This window comes from Neoarius graeffei, chromosome 5 (genome assembly GCF_027579695.1).
Source record: "Neoarius graeffei isolate fNeoGra1 chromosome 5, fNeoGra1.pri, whole genome shotgun sequence".
Taxonomy (NCBI): domain Eukaryota; kingdom Metazoa; phylum Chordata; class Actinopteri; order Siluriformes; family Ariidae; genus Neoarius; species Neoarius graeffei.
The window spans coordinates 74,944,788-74,967,243 of record NC_083573.1 but is presented as its reverse complement, the minus strand read 5'-3'; the positions used below and the strand labels follow the sequence as shown (position 1 = coordinate 74,967,243).

General features: G+C 41.1%; 1 protein-coding gene across 1 annotated transcript in view; it reads left to right on the top strand.

Annotated features, from left to right (window-relative positions):
• The window catches only part of epb41l3a (erythrocyte membrane protein band 4.1-like 3a), a 185,221-nt gene that overhangs the window by 64,173 nt on the left and 98,592 nt on the right, over positions 1 to 22,456 (top strand). Inside the window, exons 4-5 of the mRNA XM_060922394.1 lie at positions 17,166 to 17,270; positions 17,375 to 17,417. Of these exons, the coding sequence (XP_060778377.1) occupies positions 17,166 to 17,270; positions 17,375 to 17,417 (148 nt within the window). The remainder of the gene's footprint in view (positions 1 to 17,165; positions 17,271 to 17,374; positions 17,418 to 22,456) is intronic.

The following is a 22,456-nucleotide window of genomic DNA, read 5'->3' as shown; positions in this document are numbered from 1 at the left end:
CTGGTATAATGTAGTTTAGTTTTAGTTCAGTTAGTGTGGCCTCTTTTATGATCTGAAATTTTGTCATAACCACTCTATAATGTGTCAGTATGGAATAGGAATAAATATTAGACACACAGGACACTTTTTCAATGGAATAAAAACATTTATTTTTTTCGCGGTCCAGTTTCCATCAAATCCTGCGCTCTGACTGGCTGGCGAGCGGGTCCGTATCCTACTATACGGACCCCAGTTACAGACCCCAGTTATGGACCTCTGGCGACTCGCTTGTTCACAACAACAAACATAGTAGCATTTTTTGTCAACATTTATCTTTTTTTATAAGATTTATTTATAAGATTATCAAAAATCTTATAAATTTTTGCCAGCATTTCTCATAAGAATAGCATTAATTTTACATCATGGATAGTGATAATGACAGTCTTCACAGCGAAAGCGAGTTTTACTACCCTGAGGAAGAAGATATAAAAGAAAACATTGCAGGAGAAAGCTAAAAACCTCTAACTTGCTAACGCCGAGCAAAAACATGGCTGAATCCTGAATGACTCAGTTTTGTATAAATAGGGGACTACATAGGCAGCAAAATGTAGTTTTTTTCCTGCCATGGAAGTGCACTTGTATACCGAGGAGGAAGCCATTTGCATTACAGCCGTGAATGAGGATTCAAAATGACGGCTCGCCTCGGCTCGGTTTTCCCTTTCGGGCGCTCTCGTTTTCTGTTAGAATTTGGTAAAGAAAAAAAATATATATATCATTTACCAGCTTAAGGTCGATCCATATGGTGAAATACCGTGACCTCGGTCAGTACTTTCAAGACCTCGGTCACAGTATTTCACCATACGGACCTCCCAGCTGGTAAATAACATATATGTATTCTGTTCCCTTCTAGCGGATTTCATTCATTTGGTTTGATAGCATGCAGTATTTTTAGCATATCGCTTATCCTACATGTATTACGTCACACTACCCAATGGAGAATGAGCATTGAATATGGTTTACGATATTGCATGGTTGTCAAGACAACATGATGTCACATGTCAGACCTGATGCAAATATCCAGTGAGAAAGTTCTTTGTTCACCGGAAAAGAAAAAGACGCATTGAACACCTCAAAGGCTACCAAAACTTCATTAAATATTCTTCACACATGGGGGTGTCGTGGATAAGGCGCCATACCATAAATCCGGGGACCCGGGTTTGATTCCAACCCGAGGTAATTTCCTGATCCCTCCCCATCTCTCTCCCACTCATTTCCTGTCTCTACACTGTCCTATCCAATAAAGGTGAAAAAAGCCCAAAAAATGTCTTTTAAAAAATATATTCTTCATGCATATTTACAAGAGAAAAACATACCAACAGGCATCAAAAAACTGGAAAAGAGACACGTCAGAGACATAAAACTTCTGCGCTAGCGAGCCATTATGACAATTTGTAAACAAACATGGCCTCCAGGTTTGTTTCATTAAATACGGAAGATTTTGAGAGAATTTTGAAAAAGAAAGACGTGTTGAACACACAAAAGGAATGTGTATGTATAATATTGGCTGGCTTTTTTTCGTGGTCTATCAGATACAATATATTCCATTCAGCTAGCATGATATTGAACTCTTCTTCAACCTGTTCAATATCACGCTAACTAAATGGAATATATCTGATAGACCACGAAAAAAAAGCCAGCCAATATTATTTAAATATTTCAGGTGAAATATTAAATAAAAATTGTTCAAATATTTAAATTTTTGCCAACACACGCGCGCGCACACACACAAGTAAAGTGGCATGTTCGGCACTAAACTTTTTATTTTCTGCAGTTTGTGGATGTGCAGTGTACTAGGTACTATAAAGTAATGAAACAAAATATTTACAGCCTGCATGTACCATTACATTCTATATTTAAAGTGAATGTAATTTTAAGTTAGCTTACAGGATGCTTAGGTCAGCTGTCTTCCTCCTGTATTGAGCCACCCAGTTAGTTGGCTGCATACAGATAATTAGTGATAAGCCACCAGTTTTTGTTTGTTTTTTTATGAAGAGAGAGCAACTGTTTGAAGCTTATCTTTCAAAACACCACCATAGAGACACATTCTTGTATGAATTGTAGCAAGAACTCAGCTTGAACAGGCATGGAGCCAATTCACTTTGTTTCATAGCACTGTATGATTCATACATTTCCCATGACACTGGGCTAAAATTACTACACAGGAACCTGTCAGCAGTAAGGCAGATAGCCATGTTATGCTTATTACGGTGGCGCTATGCCATTTAATATTAATATATTTTCATGAAATTGCATCTGGAAAAACATATATTTTTGACCCGCAGCTAATCCATAGTGAGTGCATCTTGATGTGTATCGCAAAGAACAAAATGCTAAAACCTTGCTCTCCTCACCAACTGTGAACTTTCCTGCAACCTTGCTATGGTCACACAAGTCTTGTGGTTACTATTAAATAATTGTCTATAAAACAATAAGCATAATAGTTAAGTAATCTCTAATTTTGTGACTACTGGGCTGTGAGCTCTGAATAACTGCCAGGAGCAGTCAAAATCACCCAGACACATTCTTGTCCCCACGTGCACACATGTTCCAAAAACGTCATGAAGTGATGTATGGCACATAAAAATAAATAAGTAAATACCATTGGTTCCACCACTTTCTCTGGAACCTTCTTGCGGAGTTCTCACCAGGTTGGTTCTTGTCATTAATAACCTGGAACCCTGGCAGTTTGCCAGGCTTCATAAAAGCACAGTTTGGTGCACTGGGAAGGGCAAAGTTAACCTTGTAGAAGTTGGACAAAGTGCATAGTAATGTTCAGATAGTAGCAGTGCATGTAATGCCCATAAGAAGGAGATATTGCTCTCCTATGACAGATTAAATTTTGTTGTACATTTGTGCAGTGACAATAAAGGCATTCTATCTATCTATTCTATTCCTAATTGTTTGATATGGGCAGATAGGGGCACTGCGGGCGGCACGGTGGTGTAGTGGTTAGCGCTGTCGCCTCACAGCAAGAAGGTCCCGGGTTCAAGCCCCGGGGCCGGCGAGGGCCTTTCTGTGTGGAGTTTGCATGTTCTCCCCGTGTCCGCGTGGGTTTCCTCCGGGTGCTCCGGTTTCCCCCACAGTCCAAAGACATGCAGGTTAGGTTAACTGGTGACTCTAAATTGACCGTAGGTGTGAATGTGAGTGTGAATGGTTGTCTGTGTCTATGTGTCAGCCCTGTGATGACCTGGCGACTTGTCCAGGGTGTACCCCGCCTTTCGCCCGTAGTCAGCTGGGATAGGCTCCAGCTTGCCTGCGACCCTGTAAAAGGATAAAGCGGCTAGAGATAATGAGATGAGATGAGGGGCACTGCTTCCTGCCTGCCTACAAGCCATGGTGGTGATATCCACCACCCAGTGGGCCAGTCCCTGCTTAGACAAGAGAGCCTCTTGTTGTTGTTGTTTTTATTTATTCTGTTACAGATGAAAATTTGATCTGAGGATCAGATGGCCAGTATCTAGTCTAAATAGTATCCTAGGGTGTATACCTGGCATATCTAAGGTATGAGAATGATCCAAGGTCAGTCCATTAATTTACACAATTGGGTGATGAGCTCTATCTGACTTCCACAACATTGTATAAGTTGACCAACATAAAGTAACATCTCAGGTCTGAGAAGGAACCTTGATGTTCAGATTGACCGCCCTCCATTCCAGTTGATTGGTGTGTTCTAATCTCACCCCAGAGAGCCGCATGTCCCCTGTGCTTCTGTAGCCCTACACTGCTCCAGAGCCAGTAAGGGAGATGTCTGTATTGAACGTCTCTCTCCAGTGGGGTACTTTTCCCAAGCAGACCCCTTTCATTAGCAAAGCCAAGCCAGAGCCTGTGCCCTGATGACTGAGATGAGAACAAGTGTCTGTCTGTAGTATTTGGAGTCCAGCCACAGGCGAATAACCCACTTCTGAACAGATGTTAGTTCCAGCAAGCCCAAGGGAACTACCGTACAATCCTAACATCCTCAGCACGAAGCCAGTACTGCGTTTAGCAACCTTGCTGAATATGACCGGCAAATACAGTAATGTCTAAGTGAATCTAGCTTCATGTCAGTGAACTGTGTAACCTATTTCATTGTCAAGGAGATCTTTTCTGAGATCAACATGAGACTCAGTGCTGCAGTGTGTACAAAGAGGAGTTGCCATATCTCAGATGTCCTGCTGATTGTCCTGGAGTTGCTCATCTCATCTCATCTCATCTCATCTCATCTCATCTCATCTCATTATCTCTAGCCGCTTTATCCTGTTCTACAGGGTCGCAGGCAAGCTGGAGCCTATCCCAGCTGACTACGGGCGAAAGGCGGGGTACACCCTGGACAAGTCGCCAGGTCATCACAGGGCTGACACATATGGCCCTTTTCCACTACCCTTTTTCAGCTCACTTCAGCTCGCTTCAGCTCACTTCAGCCCGACACGGCTCGCGTTTCGACTACCAAAAACCAGCACGACTCAGCTCGCTTCAGCCCTGCTTAGCCCCTAAAACTCGCACCGTTTTGGAGTGGGGCTGAAGCGAGCCAAACCGTGCCGAGTGAGGCTGGGGGCGTGAGGAGACACTCCCCTGTGCACTGATTGGTGAGGAGGAGTGTCCTCACATGCCCACACACGCCCCACGAGCGCGCTGGGATCTGTAAACACCGCAAACCCGGAAGGAGAATAATTACGAATTACGAGAATTTCTGAAGCCTTATGCGCCTCGCCTCATCTATACGCTCTTGCCAGTATCTGTCCGCGTTGTCGGTGACAACAAGCCACAGCACCAAGACCAGCAACACTAACGACTCCACGTCCTCCATGTTTATTGTTTACTATTCGGGTCGTGAGACTACCGCTTAAAAGGTCACTGATGTCACTGTTTGCGCCGCTTAACGACATCACGTGACGTCCACCCACTTTCGCTAACTCCACCCAATGTGTCCACCCACTTCCAGCCAGCACGGTTCAGCGCAGTTGTAGTCGAAATGCAACTCCAACAGCCCCGCTCAGCCCGACTCAGCCCAACTCAGCACGGCACGGCTCAGTCCAACTCAGCCGCGTTGGTAGTGGAAAAGCGGCAATAGACACAGACAACCATTCACACTCACATTCACACCTACGGTCAATTTAGAGTCACCAGTTAACCTAATCTGCATGTCTTTGGACTGTGGGGGAAACCGGAGCACCCGGAGGAAACCCACGCGGACACGGGGAGAACATGCAAACTCCACACAGAAAGGCCCTCGCCGGCCACGGGGCTCGAACCCGGACCTTCTTGCTGTGAGGCGATAGCGCTAACCACTACACCACCGTGCCGCCCGTCCTGGAGGTGCCAGATATAGAAAAGCAGAACTACTCCACATGCTCTTGGTTGGTTAAATGGTAAGAGATGTGAAATGTTCAGAGGAGATGGTGCAGAGGGAGAAAATGAGTGTTGCTATTTTGCAGCAACACAATAAAACGACACGTTTACAGAGCTAACTAGAGAAACAGCACAGTGAGGGATGGCTAGTAAGGATAGCAATACTAATGAGGTAAAACCAACTCAGACCTAGCAGGTCCCATGTAGATCTGTAGTATTTCACTAGCAAAATACTTGAAGTGTATAAAAAATGCACTTTCTGCAGCAGAAGAGAGGATAGGAGGCTATAGCCAGCGATGGAAGACAGGGTACCTTTAGCTTTTATCATAGACACAAATTGTTAAGTGAGGATTTCCATATGGTGTACATGTGGCCCAACTTGTATGAGGAGAGAGGATGAAAGGGAAATTTGGCTGCATGACAACAATATTGCTGTAGCAATGAAAAAACACTCTGTAAATACCTATGATAACTGCCAGAGTAAAACAGCTACTGTAAAATCACTAACAAATTGATGAATTACGTACTAGGGCTGGAGTAGCACACATTAGCTGCTTTGGTTTAAAAGTCTCAGTACCTACTAGAGCTCAAAATGTGTTTGATATTCTGTGAAATGCAAAAAAAATAAAAATCTTGATGTGACTCTAAATTAATGAACTGAATTTGGTGATTATATAACTTACTCTAGCAACACTGATGATTAGTCAAATCGTCATCTGTCTGTTACAAAACAAAACATTGCGGCTTTGTATCACTTGTTTACAAAGAATCTAATATCTCTGAAGGCTACAAAACTTCGGAATGTCAATGGGTGTGACAGGTAAAGCTCTTAAGGTTAGGAAATACCACCCATCCATCCAGGGGCGCAGATAGGATTTTTGAACTGGGGGGGACTGAGTTGTCAGCAAATGATTCCATTTTGTGTGTGTGTGTATATATATATATATATATATATATATATATATATATATATATATATATATATATATATATACACACACTACTGTTCAAAAGTTTGGGGTCACTTTGAAATGTCCTTATTTCTGAAAGAAAAGCACTGTTCTTTTCAATGCAGATCACTTTAAACTAATCAGAAATGCACTCTATACATTGCTAATGTGGTAAATGACTATTCTAGCTGCAAATGTCTGGTTTTTGGTGCAATATCTCCATAGGTGTATAGAGGCCCATTTCCAGCAACTCTCACTCCAGTGTTCTAATGGTACAATGTGTTTGCTCATTGCCTCAGAAGGCTAATGGATGATTAGAAAACCCTTGTACAATCATGTTAGCACAGCTGAAAACAGTTGAGCTCTTTAGAGAAGCTATAAAACTGACCTTCCTTTGAGCAGATTGAGTTTCTGGAGCATCACATTTGTGGGCTCGATTAAATGCTCAAAATGGCCAGAAAAATGTCTCGACTCTATTTTCTATTCATTTTACAACTTATGGTGGTAAATAAAAGTGTGACTTTTCATGGAAAACACAAAATTGTCTGGGTGACCCCAAACTTTTGAACGGTAGTGTGTATACATGTTATTTCACCTCCCTCACTGCCATCACCAGGAACTACCTGCAGGCCAGGACAATGATAACATTTTAACATAGCCTATGGAAATCCAAAGTTTGCACATTATCATCACGCACAGAAATTGCAAAACTAGTTTTAAAACCGCTAAGTTCCAACTGTTAAACATAGCGAGAGGCTGGGCTACGCGTGTGTGTGTAAAGTGTAAACCAGTGCATCCTGACTTTCTAACTATGCCTGTGTGTTGCGTGAGCGGCAGTCAGTCAACAACTCTTCGCAAAGTTTCCTTATGAAACAATATGCTCGCTGAAATTATGGCAGGGAATGCCAGATTAAACATTAAAACTGCCTTCTGAGCACTGTATCTACAGGCTGCCACCGAAAGAAGGAGGCTACCAGAAAGGCATCTCTACTCCGTACGATTTTACTTTCACTACGACATTACTTTGAACAGACTATCAAAAAATTGCAAGGTGATATGATAAAGTAAGGCACAGTTTACTTACAGTCGTTTTTTTTTTTAAAAACGATGCAATCGTTTTCTGCCTTTTGGCACCCTTCATCATGCCGTGTTGGGGTCCTGAACTAGGAGGCGCTGTCCCCGATATGCCTGTCAAACTTGTAACCATAGCAACCAGGCTCGCGCTCGCAACCTGTGCAGTCTGCGCAGTTGCAGCTGTCTGTACTGCTGTGCACCTCAATAAACCGAATGGTAATTAGTCTTTTGATTTTTCCGTGAGGTTTGCCTTATGCAAAGAAATAAGACAGCATAGACGTTTTTTCCTCCCTATAAGTGGGGGGGACCGAACGAGATGAATTTAAATCTGGGTGGGACGAATCCCCCCCGTCCCCCCCTCTATCTGCGCCCGTGCATCCATCTCATTATCTCTAGCCGCTTTATCCTGTTCTACAGGGTCACAGGCAAGCTGGAGCCTATCCCAGCTGACTACGGGCGAAAGGCGGGGTACACCCTGGACAAGTCGCCAGGTCATCACAGGGCTGACACATAGACACAGACAACCATTCACACTCACATTCACACCTACGGTCAATTTAGAGCCACCAGTTAACCTAACCTGCATGTCTTTGGACTGTGGGGGAAACCGGAGCACCCGGAGGAAACCCACGCGGACACGGGGAGAACATGCAAACTCCACACAGAAAGGCCCTCGCCGGCCACAGGGCTCGAACCCGGACCTTCTTGCTGTGAGGCGACAGCGCTAACCATTACACCACCGTGCCGCCCAGGATTATTATTATTATTATTTTAAAAGGGCAACATTTAATTCGAGGCAAAAAGGGCAGGGGCTCAAGCACCCCTAAAGCCCTACGTGTGCACGTGCCTGCCCTCGCCAGCCATGGAGCGTGAACCCGGACTTTCTTGTTGTGAGGCAACAGCGCTAACCACTACACCACCGTGCTGCCCAAGTACTAATAATGAAAATGGATAATATAAATAGCTATCAGCTACTACTCCTATAACATCACAAAGATCTATCTATCTATCTATCTATCTATCTATCTATCTATCTATCTATCTATCTATCTATCTATCTATCTATCCCAGTTATTATAGAAATGAATTTGAACAAGGTAATGCTGTTAAGTAAAAAAATCTAAAAGTGGTGTAACCTAGAAAGTCATAGCCATTTTTTTAGTTCAGTACAAAATAGTTGTTACTAATAAGGTAATAATAAGCAATTACTGGTAGCCTAGTAAACTAGACCCACCCGCCTAGCGGCCAAAAATATTTTTGCCTACGAGTGGGTCTAGTCTCGCACCATATCAACAAAACACCCCGGGCATCAAATCGTGCCCGCCAATCACAACGCAAGGTTTTTGTTTGGATCCTTTGGGCGGGCTTTTGCAGGAGTGACGACAAAGCTGCGCGACGCTGGAGAAAGCACAGCAGGAAAGATGGCTACGGCTAGTGAACAGCGCGCGTTTGACTCCGCTTTGGAATCAGTTTTAGAAGAATTAGACTTGGAGTTTTCGTTGAAACATGAGCAGGAAGAGGCTCTCCACTCATTCCTTTTCAAGAAGGACGTTTTCGCTGTTTTGCCGACCGTCTATAGCAAAAGTCTGATCTACCAGCTGGCTCAGCTCGTAGCCAAAAGGATGGGGCTAGTTTGTGCAGTACGAAGAATTAATAAACAGCTTTGAAACATTATTTTTTGATTGTTTCTTATTTTCCCGTTATTTTAAATTTAAGGGAAATTATTTCACCAAACACCACTAAATAAAAACTCTCAAAAACAGTTTAAGCAAACCCTTGAAAAACACTTGAAAAAAAATAAGAGTGTATGTTAAGTATGTGGTACAGACTCCAAACTTGTGGTCATTATCTCCAAACTTCTTAATATCTGGAACCTGTTTATTAATTAATACGCATTTTGAAAAATTATTTATTTCAAGGCCTCCCCCACTGCTTTCTGTCGCTCTGACTACGTCACAGTCACTGTTGCGCTGATTGGTCAGAGCGTTGGCCTATACGCACAGAGACAGTCTGAAAGACAGCGGGTTGTTCCTCCCACACCCTTCGGAAATGTCTATGAGCGAGGCCAGACTAAATATTCACATTTAATCTGGCTTGCCAGGCTAAATTACTGGACAAGGTTGAACTAAATATGCTCAACAGCCACTAGGCTCGAACCCAGGACCTTCTTGCTGTGAAGCGACAGTGCTCACCACTACACCACCCCAGAAATACCACCCATTTCAAGATTTCTAAGTCAGTACTTATGTCTGTAGCATTTTATAAAACAGTATTTGAAAGGGTCTGGTGATTTAGAAACATTGTGGACGCACAAGAGAGCATGTCTTTTCCATGGAATCATTCAATTTTCATAAGACTGTCTTTCTCATCCTACTCCTTTCTCTATTCCCCTCCCTCTCTTTCTCTGCTCTTGTTCTATTTTTTTCTAGGCTCATCTGCCATCACACACAGTTGTGAACCCATTAGCTTGTATCTTAATGAGGGCTTTGTTCAGTCTTTCCGCAGTACACTTCTGCAGCATACTGTAGGAAGTGCTCTACAGCTCTCACGATGAACATCAAAACACTTAAAGAAATGAGGATTGTTGCTGCAGAAAAAGCTACATGTGGTGTTAGTTCTTTGTAAGAACACACTTAAGACGCTAAAATGGTGGTAGTTCTACTCGTATCAATATATATTCTACAGTAATGTACAGTATATTGAAGCGAAGACAAGTTGTAGACACAATGTAAATGAATAGACTTGATTTTTGTTCCTGAGTGTCACAGAGACTGTGTATGGTTGATTTTGTCCCTGAATAATATCTACTCTGGTCTCACAAATCCACTTTGATCCCTTGGCTCAAGGAATCAAGTTGGATCAGTTGGTTTTATGTACTGGTTGATCACATGCCTATCAATGTGTTATCACACCAAAGAGTGGAGATGCCTCCTTCCGATATTGACGATCAGTAATGGAGTTGATATCAGACTTTAGTATAAATACGTAGGTGATTATAGAAAATCGTGCGTGTTGATTGGTCGAGAAATTCAGATTATTTCTCGATAATCACTTTGAGCAACTCTAATGTCAAGTCCTCTATTGTTTGAGGAAATATGTCAGTATTATCCTTTGTGATAATATTCAATAAATACTGAGCAGTAAGGTATGTTGTGAACACCTATCCCAAAGTGGAGCATAATCTTCTTGGTTACAAAATGCACTGTTGATCATTCAGCATTCAGTAATTAATGGTATTTAGTATAAATACCAGAGGTGGACAGTAACAAAGTACATTTACTTGAGTACTGTACTTAAGTACACTTTTTGAGTATCTGTACTTTACTTGAGTATTTTTTTTTTAAATTTTTTTGGAAACTTCTGACTTTAACTTCACTACATTTGAAAGACAAATATCGTACTTCTTACTCCACTACATTTCTATCAAGGTCCTCGTTACTCGTCACTATGAAACAGCTTAGAAAGTGGATGCTTTTTTTTCTTTTCTTTTCTAAAACGTGATTGGTTTTTTCCCAGGTGACACTGAGACAGCCGATCAGTAATCACTAGAGTCACGTCACGTCCATAGACTATAAAATCAAGTTCAATGATTTATCTGCAGCGTTATTTAAACACGATCAGTTGATGGCAGAATGGAAGAAAGCGGTTCTTCTGGGGAACACACGCACCCATGGCCCATGAACCCATGTTTCAGTAAAATTGTACGGATTAAAGATTTGTTTCGTTTTGAATGTTTGCTTTGATTTGACTAAAGTGAACCACATCACAGCCTACAAAAACTCGATGTCCCACCTGTGGAAGCATATTGAGGTATATAAACGTTTTGTTCCAAGAGAAAGCTTGCAATGAAGTTGTCTGTGCTTTTAGAGCCAGCGATAACATTGCAATAGCTATACAGTCTGGTTAGTCAAATGATTTTCTATGAATTTGCCTGCCAAGTTGCCATCACCTTGTCCACGGCTAACATTAACACAAAGCTAGTTAACTTGGACAATATTAGTTAGCATGTAAAAACGGAGTTACGCTAACATGAATAACATTAACTTATCTGAAGTCCTTTCAGAAATATGTTTTAGCATAATCTTGCCAAATAAACAGAATGTAGAAATCTTTCTTTTCTCGTAGCGTTAGCGACCCAATATGACTGAGTTTGGAAAGCGTTTGCTAGCATGTCAGGTGAAGTTTCACTGACTAGCTAGCTTAAAGTGCTGATGACACATTTTTGACATCTTTGGAGATGTTTTATAACATAAAAAGTAATTCCCGATGATCCATATATTAATTCACGAAGGCGCCTATTTTACAAGTTATGATAAAAAACGTGGCTATTTGGGCAAATTTGACGGGGCTGCAGCACCCAGGAGACGAATGAGGAGGAGGAGCTATATGACGTCAGCGAAAGAATCTTCCTCCTCACTTACCAGTTTGTTGTTGATGCGGCAGGTGTTCAGTTTATCATTATTAGTATTTTTATTAGACATTATTATACATTTTTATATATATATATATAGTTATTATGCCTTCGCGTTGTGTTGCCGGCTTTTGCTCCAAAACCCACAAGGATGGGGTAAGTTTATTCAAGTTTCCCGGAGATCCCGAGCTGGATGCGAAGTGGGTGAAGCAAGTCAGGCGCACTCGTGACAAGTGGGAGCCCTCACCAACATCCGTCCTGTGCTCTGAACACTTCGATTTGGATTGTTTTGACACCCTTCCCAGCTTAAAATAATCTCTTGGGTGTTCAGTTCAGAACAAACGTGTGTTACTACCATCAGCAGTGCCTACACAGTGTTGCCAGATTGGGAGGTTTCCCGCCCAGTTGGGCAGTTTCAAGTGCATTTTTTTGGTGGGTTTTGAACATATTTTGGGCTGGAAAACGTCAGCAGTATCTGTTGCCAGATACTGCTGACGTTTTCCAGCCCAAAATATGTTCAAAACCCACCAAAATGCACTTGAAACCGCCCAACTGGGCGGGAAACCTCCCAATCTGGCAACACTGCCAGTATTCTGGAGGGGGTCTACTAGTAGCTATGCCGGATCCAAAGACAGTCCTCCTGTCAGAACATGTGTTGTGAAACGACATAAGATAAAGGTACGTAGAGCTATAGATTCTACATGATAATCATAAATGTAATCATAAAGTCGGCGTGATATCAGTCGTGTATTTGCTTGTGAAAGCTTGCGGCTTTCATGTAACTGCCGCCTAGCAATGAGAGGCAAAGGGTAAAGAGGGTAGGCTATCATAGATTCTATTCGGAAGAGATCAACACAATTCTAGACTCCCAGAAGAGGAAGAGCTAGCACTAGAGAGTTCACCGGCGTTTTCATGCGCCATTTCCATTGAGTAGAACCAGAGTAGAACAGCCAGTGAACCGCAGCGTGTTCTTCCGCTGACGTCACGACATGGCCGCGAGCCACGGACCCAGTTTTCTTGCGCTGTGCAATTAAAAGTTGGATATTCGCGTAACAACAGCTTCTTTTCACGTAATTATAACAGAAATCTAACATGTTTGCCATGTTGTATAGTTTATTTAAGAAATTGCATAGAGTCATGTTCGTGTCATCAGCCCTTTAACGTTAAACCGCCACTATGGCACAGCATGCGTTCATTTTGTAAATCCAGTAGGTTGCTTCAGAGGCATTAGGTTTTGTAAGCGTTGTGGCAATAATACAACAATGCGTTGACAGAAAATGTACTTTTAATACTTAAGTATTTTTAAAAGTAAGTACTTCAGTACTTTAACTTAAGTAAAAATTTGACTGGACAACTTTCATTTGTATCGGAGTAACATTTGACTGGTGGGATCTGTACTCTGACTTAAGTAATGAAGTGGGGTACTTTGTCCACCTCTGATAAATATGCATGTGATTATAGGAAATCGCATGCGTTGATTGGTCGAGAGATTCGGATTATTTCTCGATAATCACCTCGACTGACTCAGCAAAATGGCAGCCAATCGCTTTGTCATCGTAAATGAGGAAGAATTACAAAATATGAAAGAAAATGCTGTTCCTAAAAGCACTAAAGATGCTACAAAGTTTGGACTAAAACTATTCAAAGGTAAGGTGGAAGTGTGATTTATTTCCAAACAAAGTGTTTTTTGTGACTCAGCATATAGTAGACAAGTGACACAAGTCTGCGCATATGTCTCAAGTCTGCGTACATTACCATGCATGCCACTTTTGAAGATTGAAATCAATAATTTGAATATGATTGTTTAAAATAATCACCTGCATGTTTATACTAAAATAATTATCCACCTCAGGCTCAGTGAATATCGCAGAATAATAACCGAGACCGATATTCCCTTCGCCTTCGGTGAATAATTGTTAAATAACATTATGTTGATATCAGGTTAGAGTTGACGTATTTTTCATTTCAGTCCACTGCCTCGTTTTATGCCATGAATTCCCCAGACATTGACTGACATGATGCAGAGATCATGCATATGGACACATGACGCAAACTGTCTTAAAGTGCTCTGCGATCAGTGCTCTCTTGTTTAGCTTAACTTGGGAAAAGAAGTGTGCATTTCTTACTTTCTATATTTTGGTTTCGTGTTGTACTCAGAGCTCTGATATGAATGTTATATCAAAAATGGAAAAAGTTAACTTTTTCATCCCTACCTAAGAGTCTTTGGTGGTAAATTTGATCAGAGATCATTTGACTTTGGGTCAAGACTGGTCCTAACATAGCTTGAAGGAGCATGAAGAAAAGTTTATTATGTGTGAAATGAAAAATATTAATAACAAAGCACTTTCATAATTTCAGGGTTTGGACTCCCACTGCTTTATACATGCCATTATGACAAGGTGATAATGGCTGTGAGTAATAACAGTTTATGATCAGGCTTCTTTGTGGCTGCTTGCCTTTTAGCACACACTGAGCACCTGATTGCATTATTATGTTGGCTGAAAAGGGAGGATAAATGGAGCACGGTAAGAGAGAAGAATAACAGCCTGTACCCCATTCGCTGCCCTTTATGTGCACCAGACTGTCTCTAGGGGTGAGGAGTACTTTCACTGAAATGCTTTTCCCTGTGCCAGACAGTAACCCATTGGGCCTCACCTGCCACACGGCTCTCCCACTAACTACAGCTTTTCAGGAGAGTAGTCAGTGTGGAACTGGAATTTAATGCCTGAATATTCCAAGGCTATATCAAATACAGTTAAGTGAAATATGGAGTTTTTAAAAAGTAAAATCGACATTTGTAATTGTACTGTAATGAAATTCTAATGCGCAGATGTATTAAATCTAGTTTAAGACAATGCTCAGCATACAGCCTTATTTAATCAGTTTGTTTTAGTGATGTGATGTTTAAAAAAAAACATTTTAACGTGAAAAAAATGTGTTATCCAGCAAGTATAAGTCTGCAGATATCTTCCCCACGAGGGCCTTTGTGATAAAGCTTGATGAAACAACATTTAAATTTCTGTGTTTCTTTGAGCAACGTATTAAGCACTTGCATCATGTGTACACCAAACAGCATTCTCCATAGTGCACTGAGAGCTTATTTTTTGACTGTGGGGGCTCAGTAACGATATAATTTCTCAGGGTCAGTTGTGTTTTTCACATGAAGGTTATTGGATTACATCCATTTATTCTACCAGAGCAATTTAACAATTGTGCTGTCTGCAGAAAAACAGTGTAACGTGGGAATTTGGTAGTTGCATGGGTTGATTTTGAATTCTGTGAACGTGCAAAATGCATTAACACTTCAGAGTTAAGTACTGTTTTTTACACAGTGAGCATGATATGGTTGATGATTGATTGATGATGATGATGAGGAGGTTGGGGTTTGTTTGTTTGTTTGTTTGTTTGTTTGTTTTTGGGGGGGGACTTTCCCCTGGGCGGCATGGTGGTGTAGTGGTTAGCACTGTTGCGCCTTAGCAAGAAGGTCCTGGGTTTGAGCCCAGCAGCTGGTGAGGGCCTTTGTGTAGAATTTGCATGCTCTACCCGTGTCTGCGTGCACTGTAAAACCCGATAAGGTCACTGAGCTCAAAAATTTTATTGAAACCGATTACGTAAAAATTTTTGAGGTAAGTAACTTAAATTTTTTAAGGTAAGATTTCTTAAAAATTACACTATGGTTACACTTAATTGTAATTTTTAAGAAATCTTACCTTAAAAAATTTAAGTTACTTACCTCAAAAATTTTTACGTAATCGGTTTCAATAAAATTTTTGAGCTCAGTGACCTTATCGGGTTTTGCAGTGTGGGTTTCCCCCACAGTCCAAAGACATGCAGGTTAGGCTAATTGGTGGCTCTAAATTGACCGTAGTTGTGAGTGTGAATGGTTGTTTGTGTCAGCCCTGTGATGACCTGGCAACTTGTCCAGGTGTACCCCGCCTCTCGCCCATAGTCAGCTGGGATAGGCTCCAGCTTGCCTGTGACCCTGTAGAACAGGATAAGTGGCTACAGATAATGGATGGATGGACTTTCCTCGTTTGCTCCCTAATTTTAGTCTTGGTTAAAGCCCTGTCCACACGGCAACGGATTCAGGTGAATCCGATAAAATTGTTTATCGTTTCGGCCTGGCGTCTACACGGCACCGGCGTTGTGGGTGCCCCAAAACGCAATCTTTTGAGAACGGGTTCCAGAGTGGAAAAATCTGGCAACGTTGCCGTTGCGAAATCGTCTGGATGAGTAGAACGGATTTGTTTACGATGACGTCATAACCACATGACTGTGAGTGCTTCACGCCGGGTAGAAGTGTAACGAACTCGATGCGAGTTGTCAACAAATCCTATAACTTGGTTCATGAAACGCGCTTACAAAATATTTTCACTGTGAATATTTATTGTGTAATGGTGCAAAGTGAGAGAGAGAGAGAGAGAGTGAGAGTCAATCCCGCCAGCAAAAATAGGGGAAAAAAGGAGCGATCTCACCTCTTCAGATGTTGGTTTGAGTCCTACAATACATTCCTCAAAAAGGGCGTAGAAGAACAAATTAATCCATCAATGTGTAGCATTCAATTTATTCCGGACCATTAAAGACGCCGCCTTCCGCGTAGAATCATACGTCATCCTCGCCGCCATATTGGATGGGTCAAAGCGGAGAATAAAGATGCCTCATTCATGTGCTGCGTTTAACTGTACCAACAGGTTTGCCGTCCAAACGAGATCACATGGGATTACCTTTCACAGGTGAGACTGGAAAAATACTTTTCATTGTATTTGGTCATTATAATGTAATTTTACGAACAGATTTTTCTGACTTTGTGGCTAATATGAAGTCTGGCGCATAATAGTTTATGCGCATGCGTCCTTACTTCTTCTATTGTTCTGGTGTCTCCGAAGGGACTGTCTTACAGCGCCCCTAGAGGTGTGGCATGTGTATTGCATCGTTTTCAGCAAGCGTTGCGTTGCCATATGGACCTGATATTTTACTGATCGTTGCCCATGTGGACGCAATATTTTTTAAATAACATCTCGTTGCCGTTGTCGTGTGGATGTAGCCTAATTCATTCCCCACCACCAGTTAGGTCTTCCCTTTCATACAACATCTACCAAGTCGAAAGCGAAGGGTACTGTGTGCTTCCAGACAACCGTTGGCTAACACAAGAAGCCAGTCAACCCAAAGAGCCTGATGATGTATTTAACTGAATTCTGAGTGTTTGTGTGATGACGACACTTGTTGATGGCTAAGTTACTGTGTTATCTGCATTGTGTCAGAATGTCCACAGTCAAAACCAGTTAATGAATGTATTTTGACTAGTGCTTAATGAACTGTGAAAGTATGAGAATGGAGCTGACGCAGGATTCCTTTGTTCACAGAAACGGGACAAAGGCCAGGTGCTTTTTGACAAAGTCTGTGAGCATCTTAACCTGCTGGAGAAGGACTATTTTGGGATCACATTCCGTGACGTAGAAAACCAAAAGGTAGGCGTTCATGTTTAGTTTACGATTTGAAAACAAATCACACTATTTAAAAAAAATAAAAATAAAAAATGGAATGCTTTGAGAGATTTTTTTTATGTTCACAGAACTGGTTGGACCCAGCCAAAGACATGAAGAAGCAAATCAGGGGTGAGTGCTTACAATATAGCAGTTTTAAAGGTGCACTTTGTAGGATTTAGTGGCGTCTAGTGGGGAGGTTACAGAGCAGAATATATCTGTTTGCAGAGCTGCAGAGTCACAGTTTCACAACAGGACTTTCATCTCAGTGACAACACATACACGCCCACTTTAAGAAAAAAAAAAAAAATTATATATATATATATATATATATATATATATATATATATATATATATATATATATTTGTTTTTCTTCCAAAAAACAAAACTTGTGGTTGGCAGGCTTGATGTTTGCCACTGGGAAGTATACTTTAAGTTTATTTTATTAAGTATACTTAAGTAAAGTTAAAGTATATTTCCTTAAGTATACTTTTGTGTACCAAGTATACCGATATTAATGTACTTACAGTATACTTGTAAGTAAACTAATCTAATACTACTTGGGACTAAATTGGCCCACTTTTAGTTTATAAAAAGTATACTTTAAGTCTAAGAGAAGTCAACTTTGAGTATACAACTAGTATTTTTTTATTTTGTACTGCAAGTATACCACAAGTAAACTTATACTAATAGCTTACTAGTTCTGTACTTGTAGTCCACTCTTTAGTTTACAAAAGCATACTTCATAGTATACTGGAAATATACTATGAGTTTACTTGTTTTATACTTCTAATCCACTTTTTAGTTTATAAAAGTATACTTTATAGCATATTGGAAATATACGGTACTATTAGTTACTGGTTATATACATCTAGTCCATTTTTTAGTTCTGAAGTATACTGCAGTTACCCTTCGAGGTATACTATTAGTTTTCTAGCCCTAACCCTTACCTCATGCACACTACCAGTAGACAACTTAAGTGTACCTTAAGTTACAATGAAGTTATAAAGGTATGAATTCACAAAATAACAACAAATATTCAGGATTAAGAACATATTCATCTCATCTCATTATCTCTAGCCGCTTTATCCTTCTACAGGGTCGCAGGCAAGCTGGAGCCTATCCCAGCTGACTATGGGCGAAAGGTGGGGTACACCCTGGACAAGTCGCCAGGTCATCACAGGGCTGACACATAGACACAGACAACCATTCACACTCACATTCACACCTACGGTCAATTTAGAGTCACCAGTTAACCTAACCTGCATGTCTTTGGACTGTGGGGGAAACCGGAGCACCCGGAGGAAACCCACGCGGACACGGGGAGAACATGCAAACTCCACACAGAAAGGCCCTCGCCGGCCCCGGGGCTCGAACCCAGGACCTTCTTGCTGTGAGGCGACAGCGCTAACCACTACACCACCGTGCCGCCCCCAGAACATATTCATTTTCTTTAAAAATCAAAATTTAAAGCAACGTTGTATTCAATGCCAAAGTATAAAAACATGGCAATGACAACTGAAATTGACATCCAAGCTCTAAAAAAAAAAAAAAAGAAATAAATTAAAAAATTTAATTATCCCACTCAGGAGAAGTAAAAAAAAAAAACTAGATAGAACTTGACGCCAACAGCGTCGATGGGGATGCCTCCGCCCGGTAGACTACACGCCTTATTAAGTTGTGATTTGGGGATGGACATTTGACCTCACAGTAATCTTGACCTGGTGAAATTACTTGTATTAGCCTTGGAGATCTTGTGTTCACAAGGTTTTCAGACAGACATTTGACCTCACAGTGACCTTGACCTTAGACCTTTTGATCTCAAAATCTAATCAGTTCATGTTTGTCCCAAAGCGCACAAATGGTGAAAGTTTGGTGAAATTCCTTTCATTAGCCTTTGAGATATCGCGTTCACAAGGTTTCGGGACGGACGGATGCACACATGCACGGATGGACGCACGGACAGACGGACAACCCGAAGACATGATGCCTCCTGCACCTTACGGTGGCGGAGGCATAAAAAAACCCTTATATGGAACCACAGACAGAACTAAGAGTCAACAATGCCGAAGCAAACTACAGGGCAAGTCCACTTAAACATAAGGCACAAATATTTTAATACTTTATTACACTTTTGTTAAGTATATCTTGATCAAAAGTTTAAGTATAAGCTTAATATACTTGGACTTTTCTATATACGTTTCAGTATAAGCCAAGTATACTTATGTATAATTTTATTAAGTATATCTCATCTCATTATCTCTAGCCGCTTTATCCTGTTCTACAGGGTCGCAGGCAAGCTGGAGCCCATCCCAGCTGACTACGGGCGAAAGGTGGGGTACACCCTGGACAAGTCGCCAGGTCATCGCAGGGCTGACACATAGACAACCATTCACACTCACATTCACACCTACGGTCAATTTAGAGTCACCAGTTAACCTAACCTGCATGTCTTTGGACTGTGGGGGAAACCGGAGCATCCGGAGGAAACCCACGCGGACAACATGCAAACTCCGCACAGAAAGGCCCTCGCCGGCCACGGGGCTCGAACCCAGGACCTTCTTGCTGTGAGGCGACAGCGCTAACCACTACACCACCGTGCCGCCTAAGTATATCTCTAAGTAAATAAAAAGTAAACTGAAAGCATACTCTCTTATTTTTAGTTTAAAAGAAGTATACTAGAAGCACACTTGAATAAACCTCTTTTTTGTAAGGATTATACAACCCCGTTTCCAAAAAAGTTGGGACAAAGTACAAATTGTAAATAAAAATGGAATGCAATAATTTACAAATCTCAAAAACTGATATTGTATTCACAATAGAACATAGACAACATCAAATGTCGAAAGTGAGACATTTTGAAATGTCATGTCAAATATTGGCTCATTTGAATTTTCATGACAGCAACACATCTCAAAAACGTTGGGACAGGGGCAATAAGAGGCTGGAAAAGTTAAAGGTACAAAAAAGGAATGGCTGGAGGACCAAATTGCAACTCATTAGGTCAATTGGCAATAGGTCATTAACATGACTGGGTATAAAAAGAGCATCTTGGAGTGGCAGCGGCTCTCAGAAGTAAAGATGGGAAGAGGATCACCAATCCCCCTAATTCTGCGCCGACAAATAGTGGAGCAATATCAGAAAGGAGTTCGACAATGTAAAATTGCAAAGAGTTTGAACATATCATCATCTACAGTGCATAATATCATCAAAAGATTCAGAGAATCTGGAAGAATCTCTGTGCGTAAGGGTCAAGGCCGGAAAACCATACTGGGTGCCAGTGATCTTTGGGCCCTTAGACGGCACTGCATCACATACAGGCATGCTTCTGTATTGGAAATCACAAAATGGACTCAGGAATATTTCCAGAGAACATTATCTGTGAACACAATTCACCGTGCCATCCGCCGTTGCCAGCTAAAATTCTATAGTTCAAAGAAGAAGCCGTATCTAAACATGATCCAGAAGCGCAGACGTCTTCTCTGGGCCAAGGCTCATTTAAAATGGACTGTGGCAAAGTGGAAAACTATTCTGTGGTCAGACGAATCAAAATTTGAAGTTCTTTATGGAAATCAGGGACGCCGTGTCATTCGGACTAAAGAGGAGAAGGACGACCCAAGTTGTTATCAGCAGTCAGTTCAGAAGCCTGCATCTCTGATGGTATGGGGGTGCATTAGTGCGTGTGGCATGGGCAGCTTACACATCTGGAAAGACACCATCAATGCTGAAAGGTATATCCAGGTTCTAGAGCAACATACGCTCCCATCCAGATGACGTCTCTTTCAGGAAGACCTTGCATTTTCCAACATGACAATGACAAACCACATACTGCATCAATTACAGCATCATGGCTGCGTAGAAGAAGGGTCCGGGTACTGAACTGGCCAGCCTGCAGTCCAGATCTTTCACCCATAGAAAACATTTGGCGCATCATAAAACGGAAGATATGACAAAAAAGACCTAAGACAGTTGAGCAACTAGAATCCTACATTAGACAAGAATGGGTTAACATTCCTATCCCTAAACTTGAGCAACTTGTCTCCTCAGTCCCCAGACGTTTACAGACTGTTGTAAAGAGAAAAGGGGATGTCTCACAGTGGTAAACATGGCCTTGTCCCAACTTTTTTGAGATGTGTTGTTGTCATGAAATTTAAAATCACCTAATTTTTCTCTTTAAATGATACATTTTCTCAGTTTAAACATTTTATATGTCATCTATGTTCTATTCTGAATAAAATATGGAATTTTGAAACTTCCACATCATTGCATTCCGTTTTTATTTACAATTTGTACTTTGTCCCAACTTTTTTGGAATCGGGGTTGTATGTGTACACTACCAGTGCAGGAATAAAACTTTACTTAAAACAGGTTTAAATTGTGAGTACAATATTATTTTATTGGAACCACCAAAACAATTACACAAGCAAGAATACAACTTCAGACGTTTATCGCTTTTCAATAATATCTGTCTGCAGAGCCGCAGACTTACACCAGCTGTTTCACAAAAGCATTTTCATCCCAGTGGCATTCAGCCTGGCATTCAATGCATGCACAGCCATTTTTTTTTAATCTGAGCAACTGTTAGGCTAATCACCATTGCAGTTATATTAGGTTTATTTCTGATAAATTTGTGATATAAAACTAAAACAAAACAACGTATTTCTTCTTCTTCATCTTCCTTCCGGTACTAGATTCAAGCTGCAACTTGTAAAAGTGCAAAACACAAAAGGCGCTGCCTCGAGCCAGTGCTTAGTTTGTCTGTTTGTCTGGGCTACTGTAGAAACATGGCAACGCAACATGGTGAGCTTCATGGAAAAGAGCCTGCTCCTATTATAGATATGAAGGGCTCATTCAAAGTGAATGAAAGCACAATGATTCCTAGTTACAGGTGATTATACACAAAGGAAAACATAATTATGAATACTATCTTCCATTTTTGCTTATCGATCCCCCTAAATCGTACATAGTGCTCCTAAGTATTATTTTTATACAGTACTGTGCAAAAGTCTTGGGCGCCCTTTTTTTCATACAAACTGTTATAGATTTCTGTTTTCCGACTTCTACATCGAGTCAGTACGAAAACATTTTAGAGTACCAAACATTCATTTTCCAGCACAAAGTTAAATGTTATGGAAAAAAAAAAGTTTGTATCTGAGCAGCATATTACAT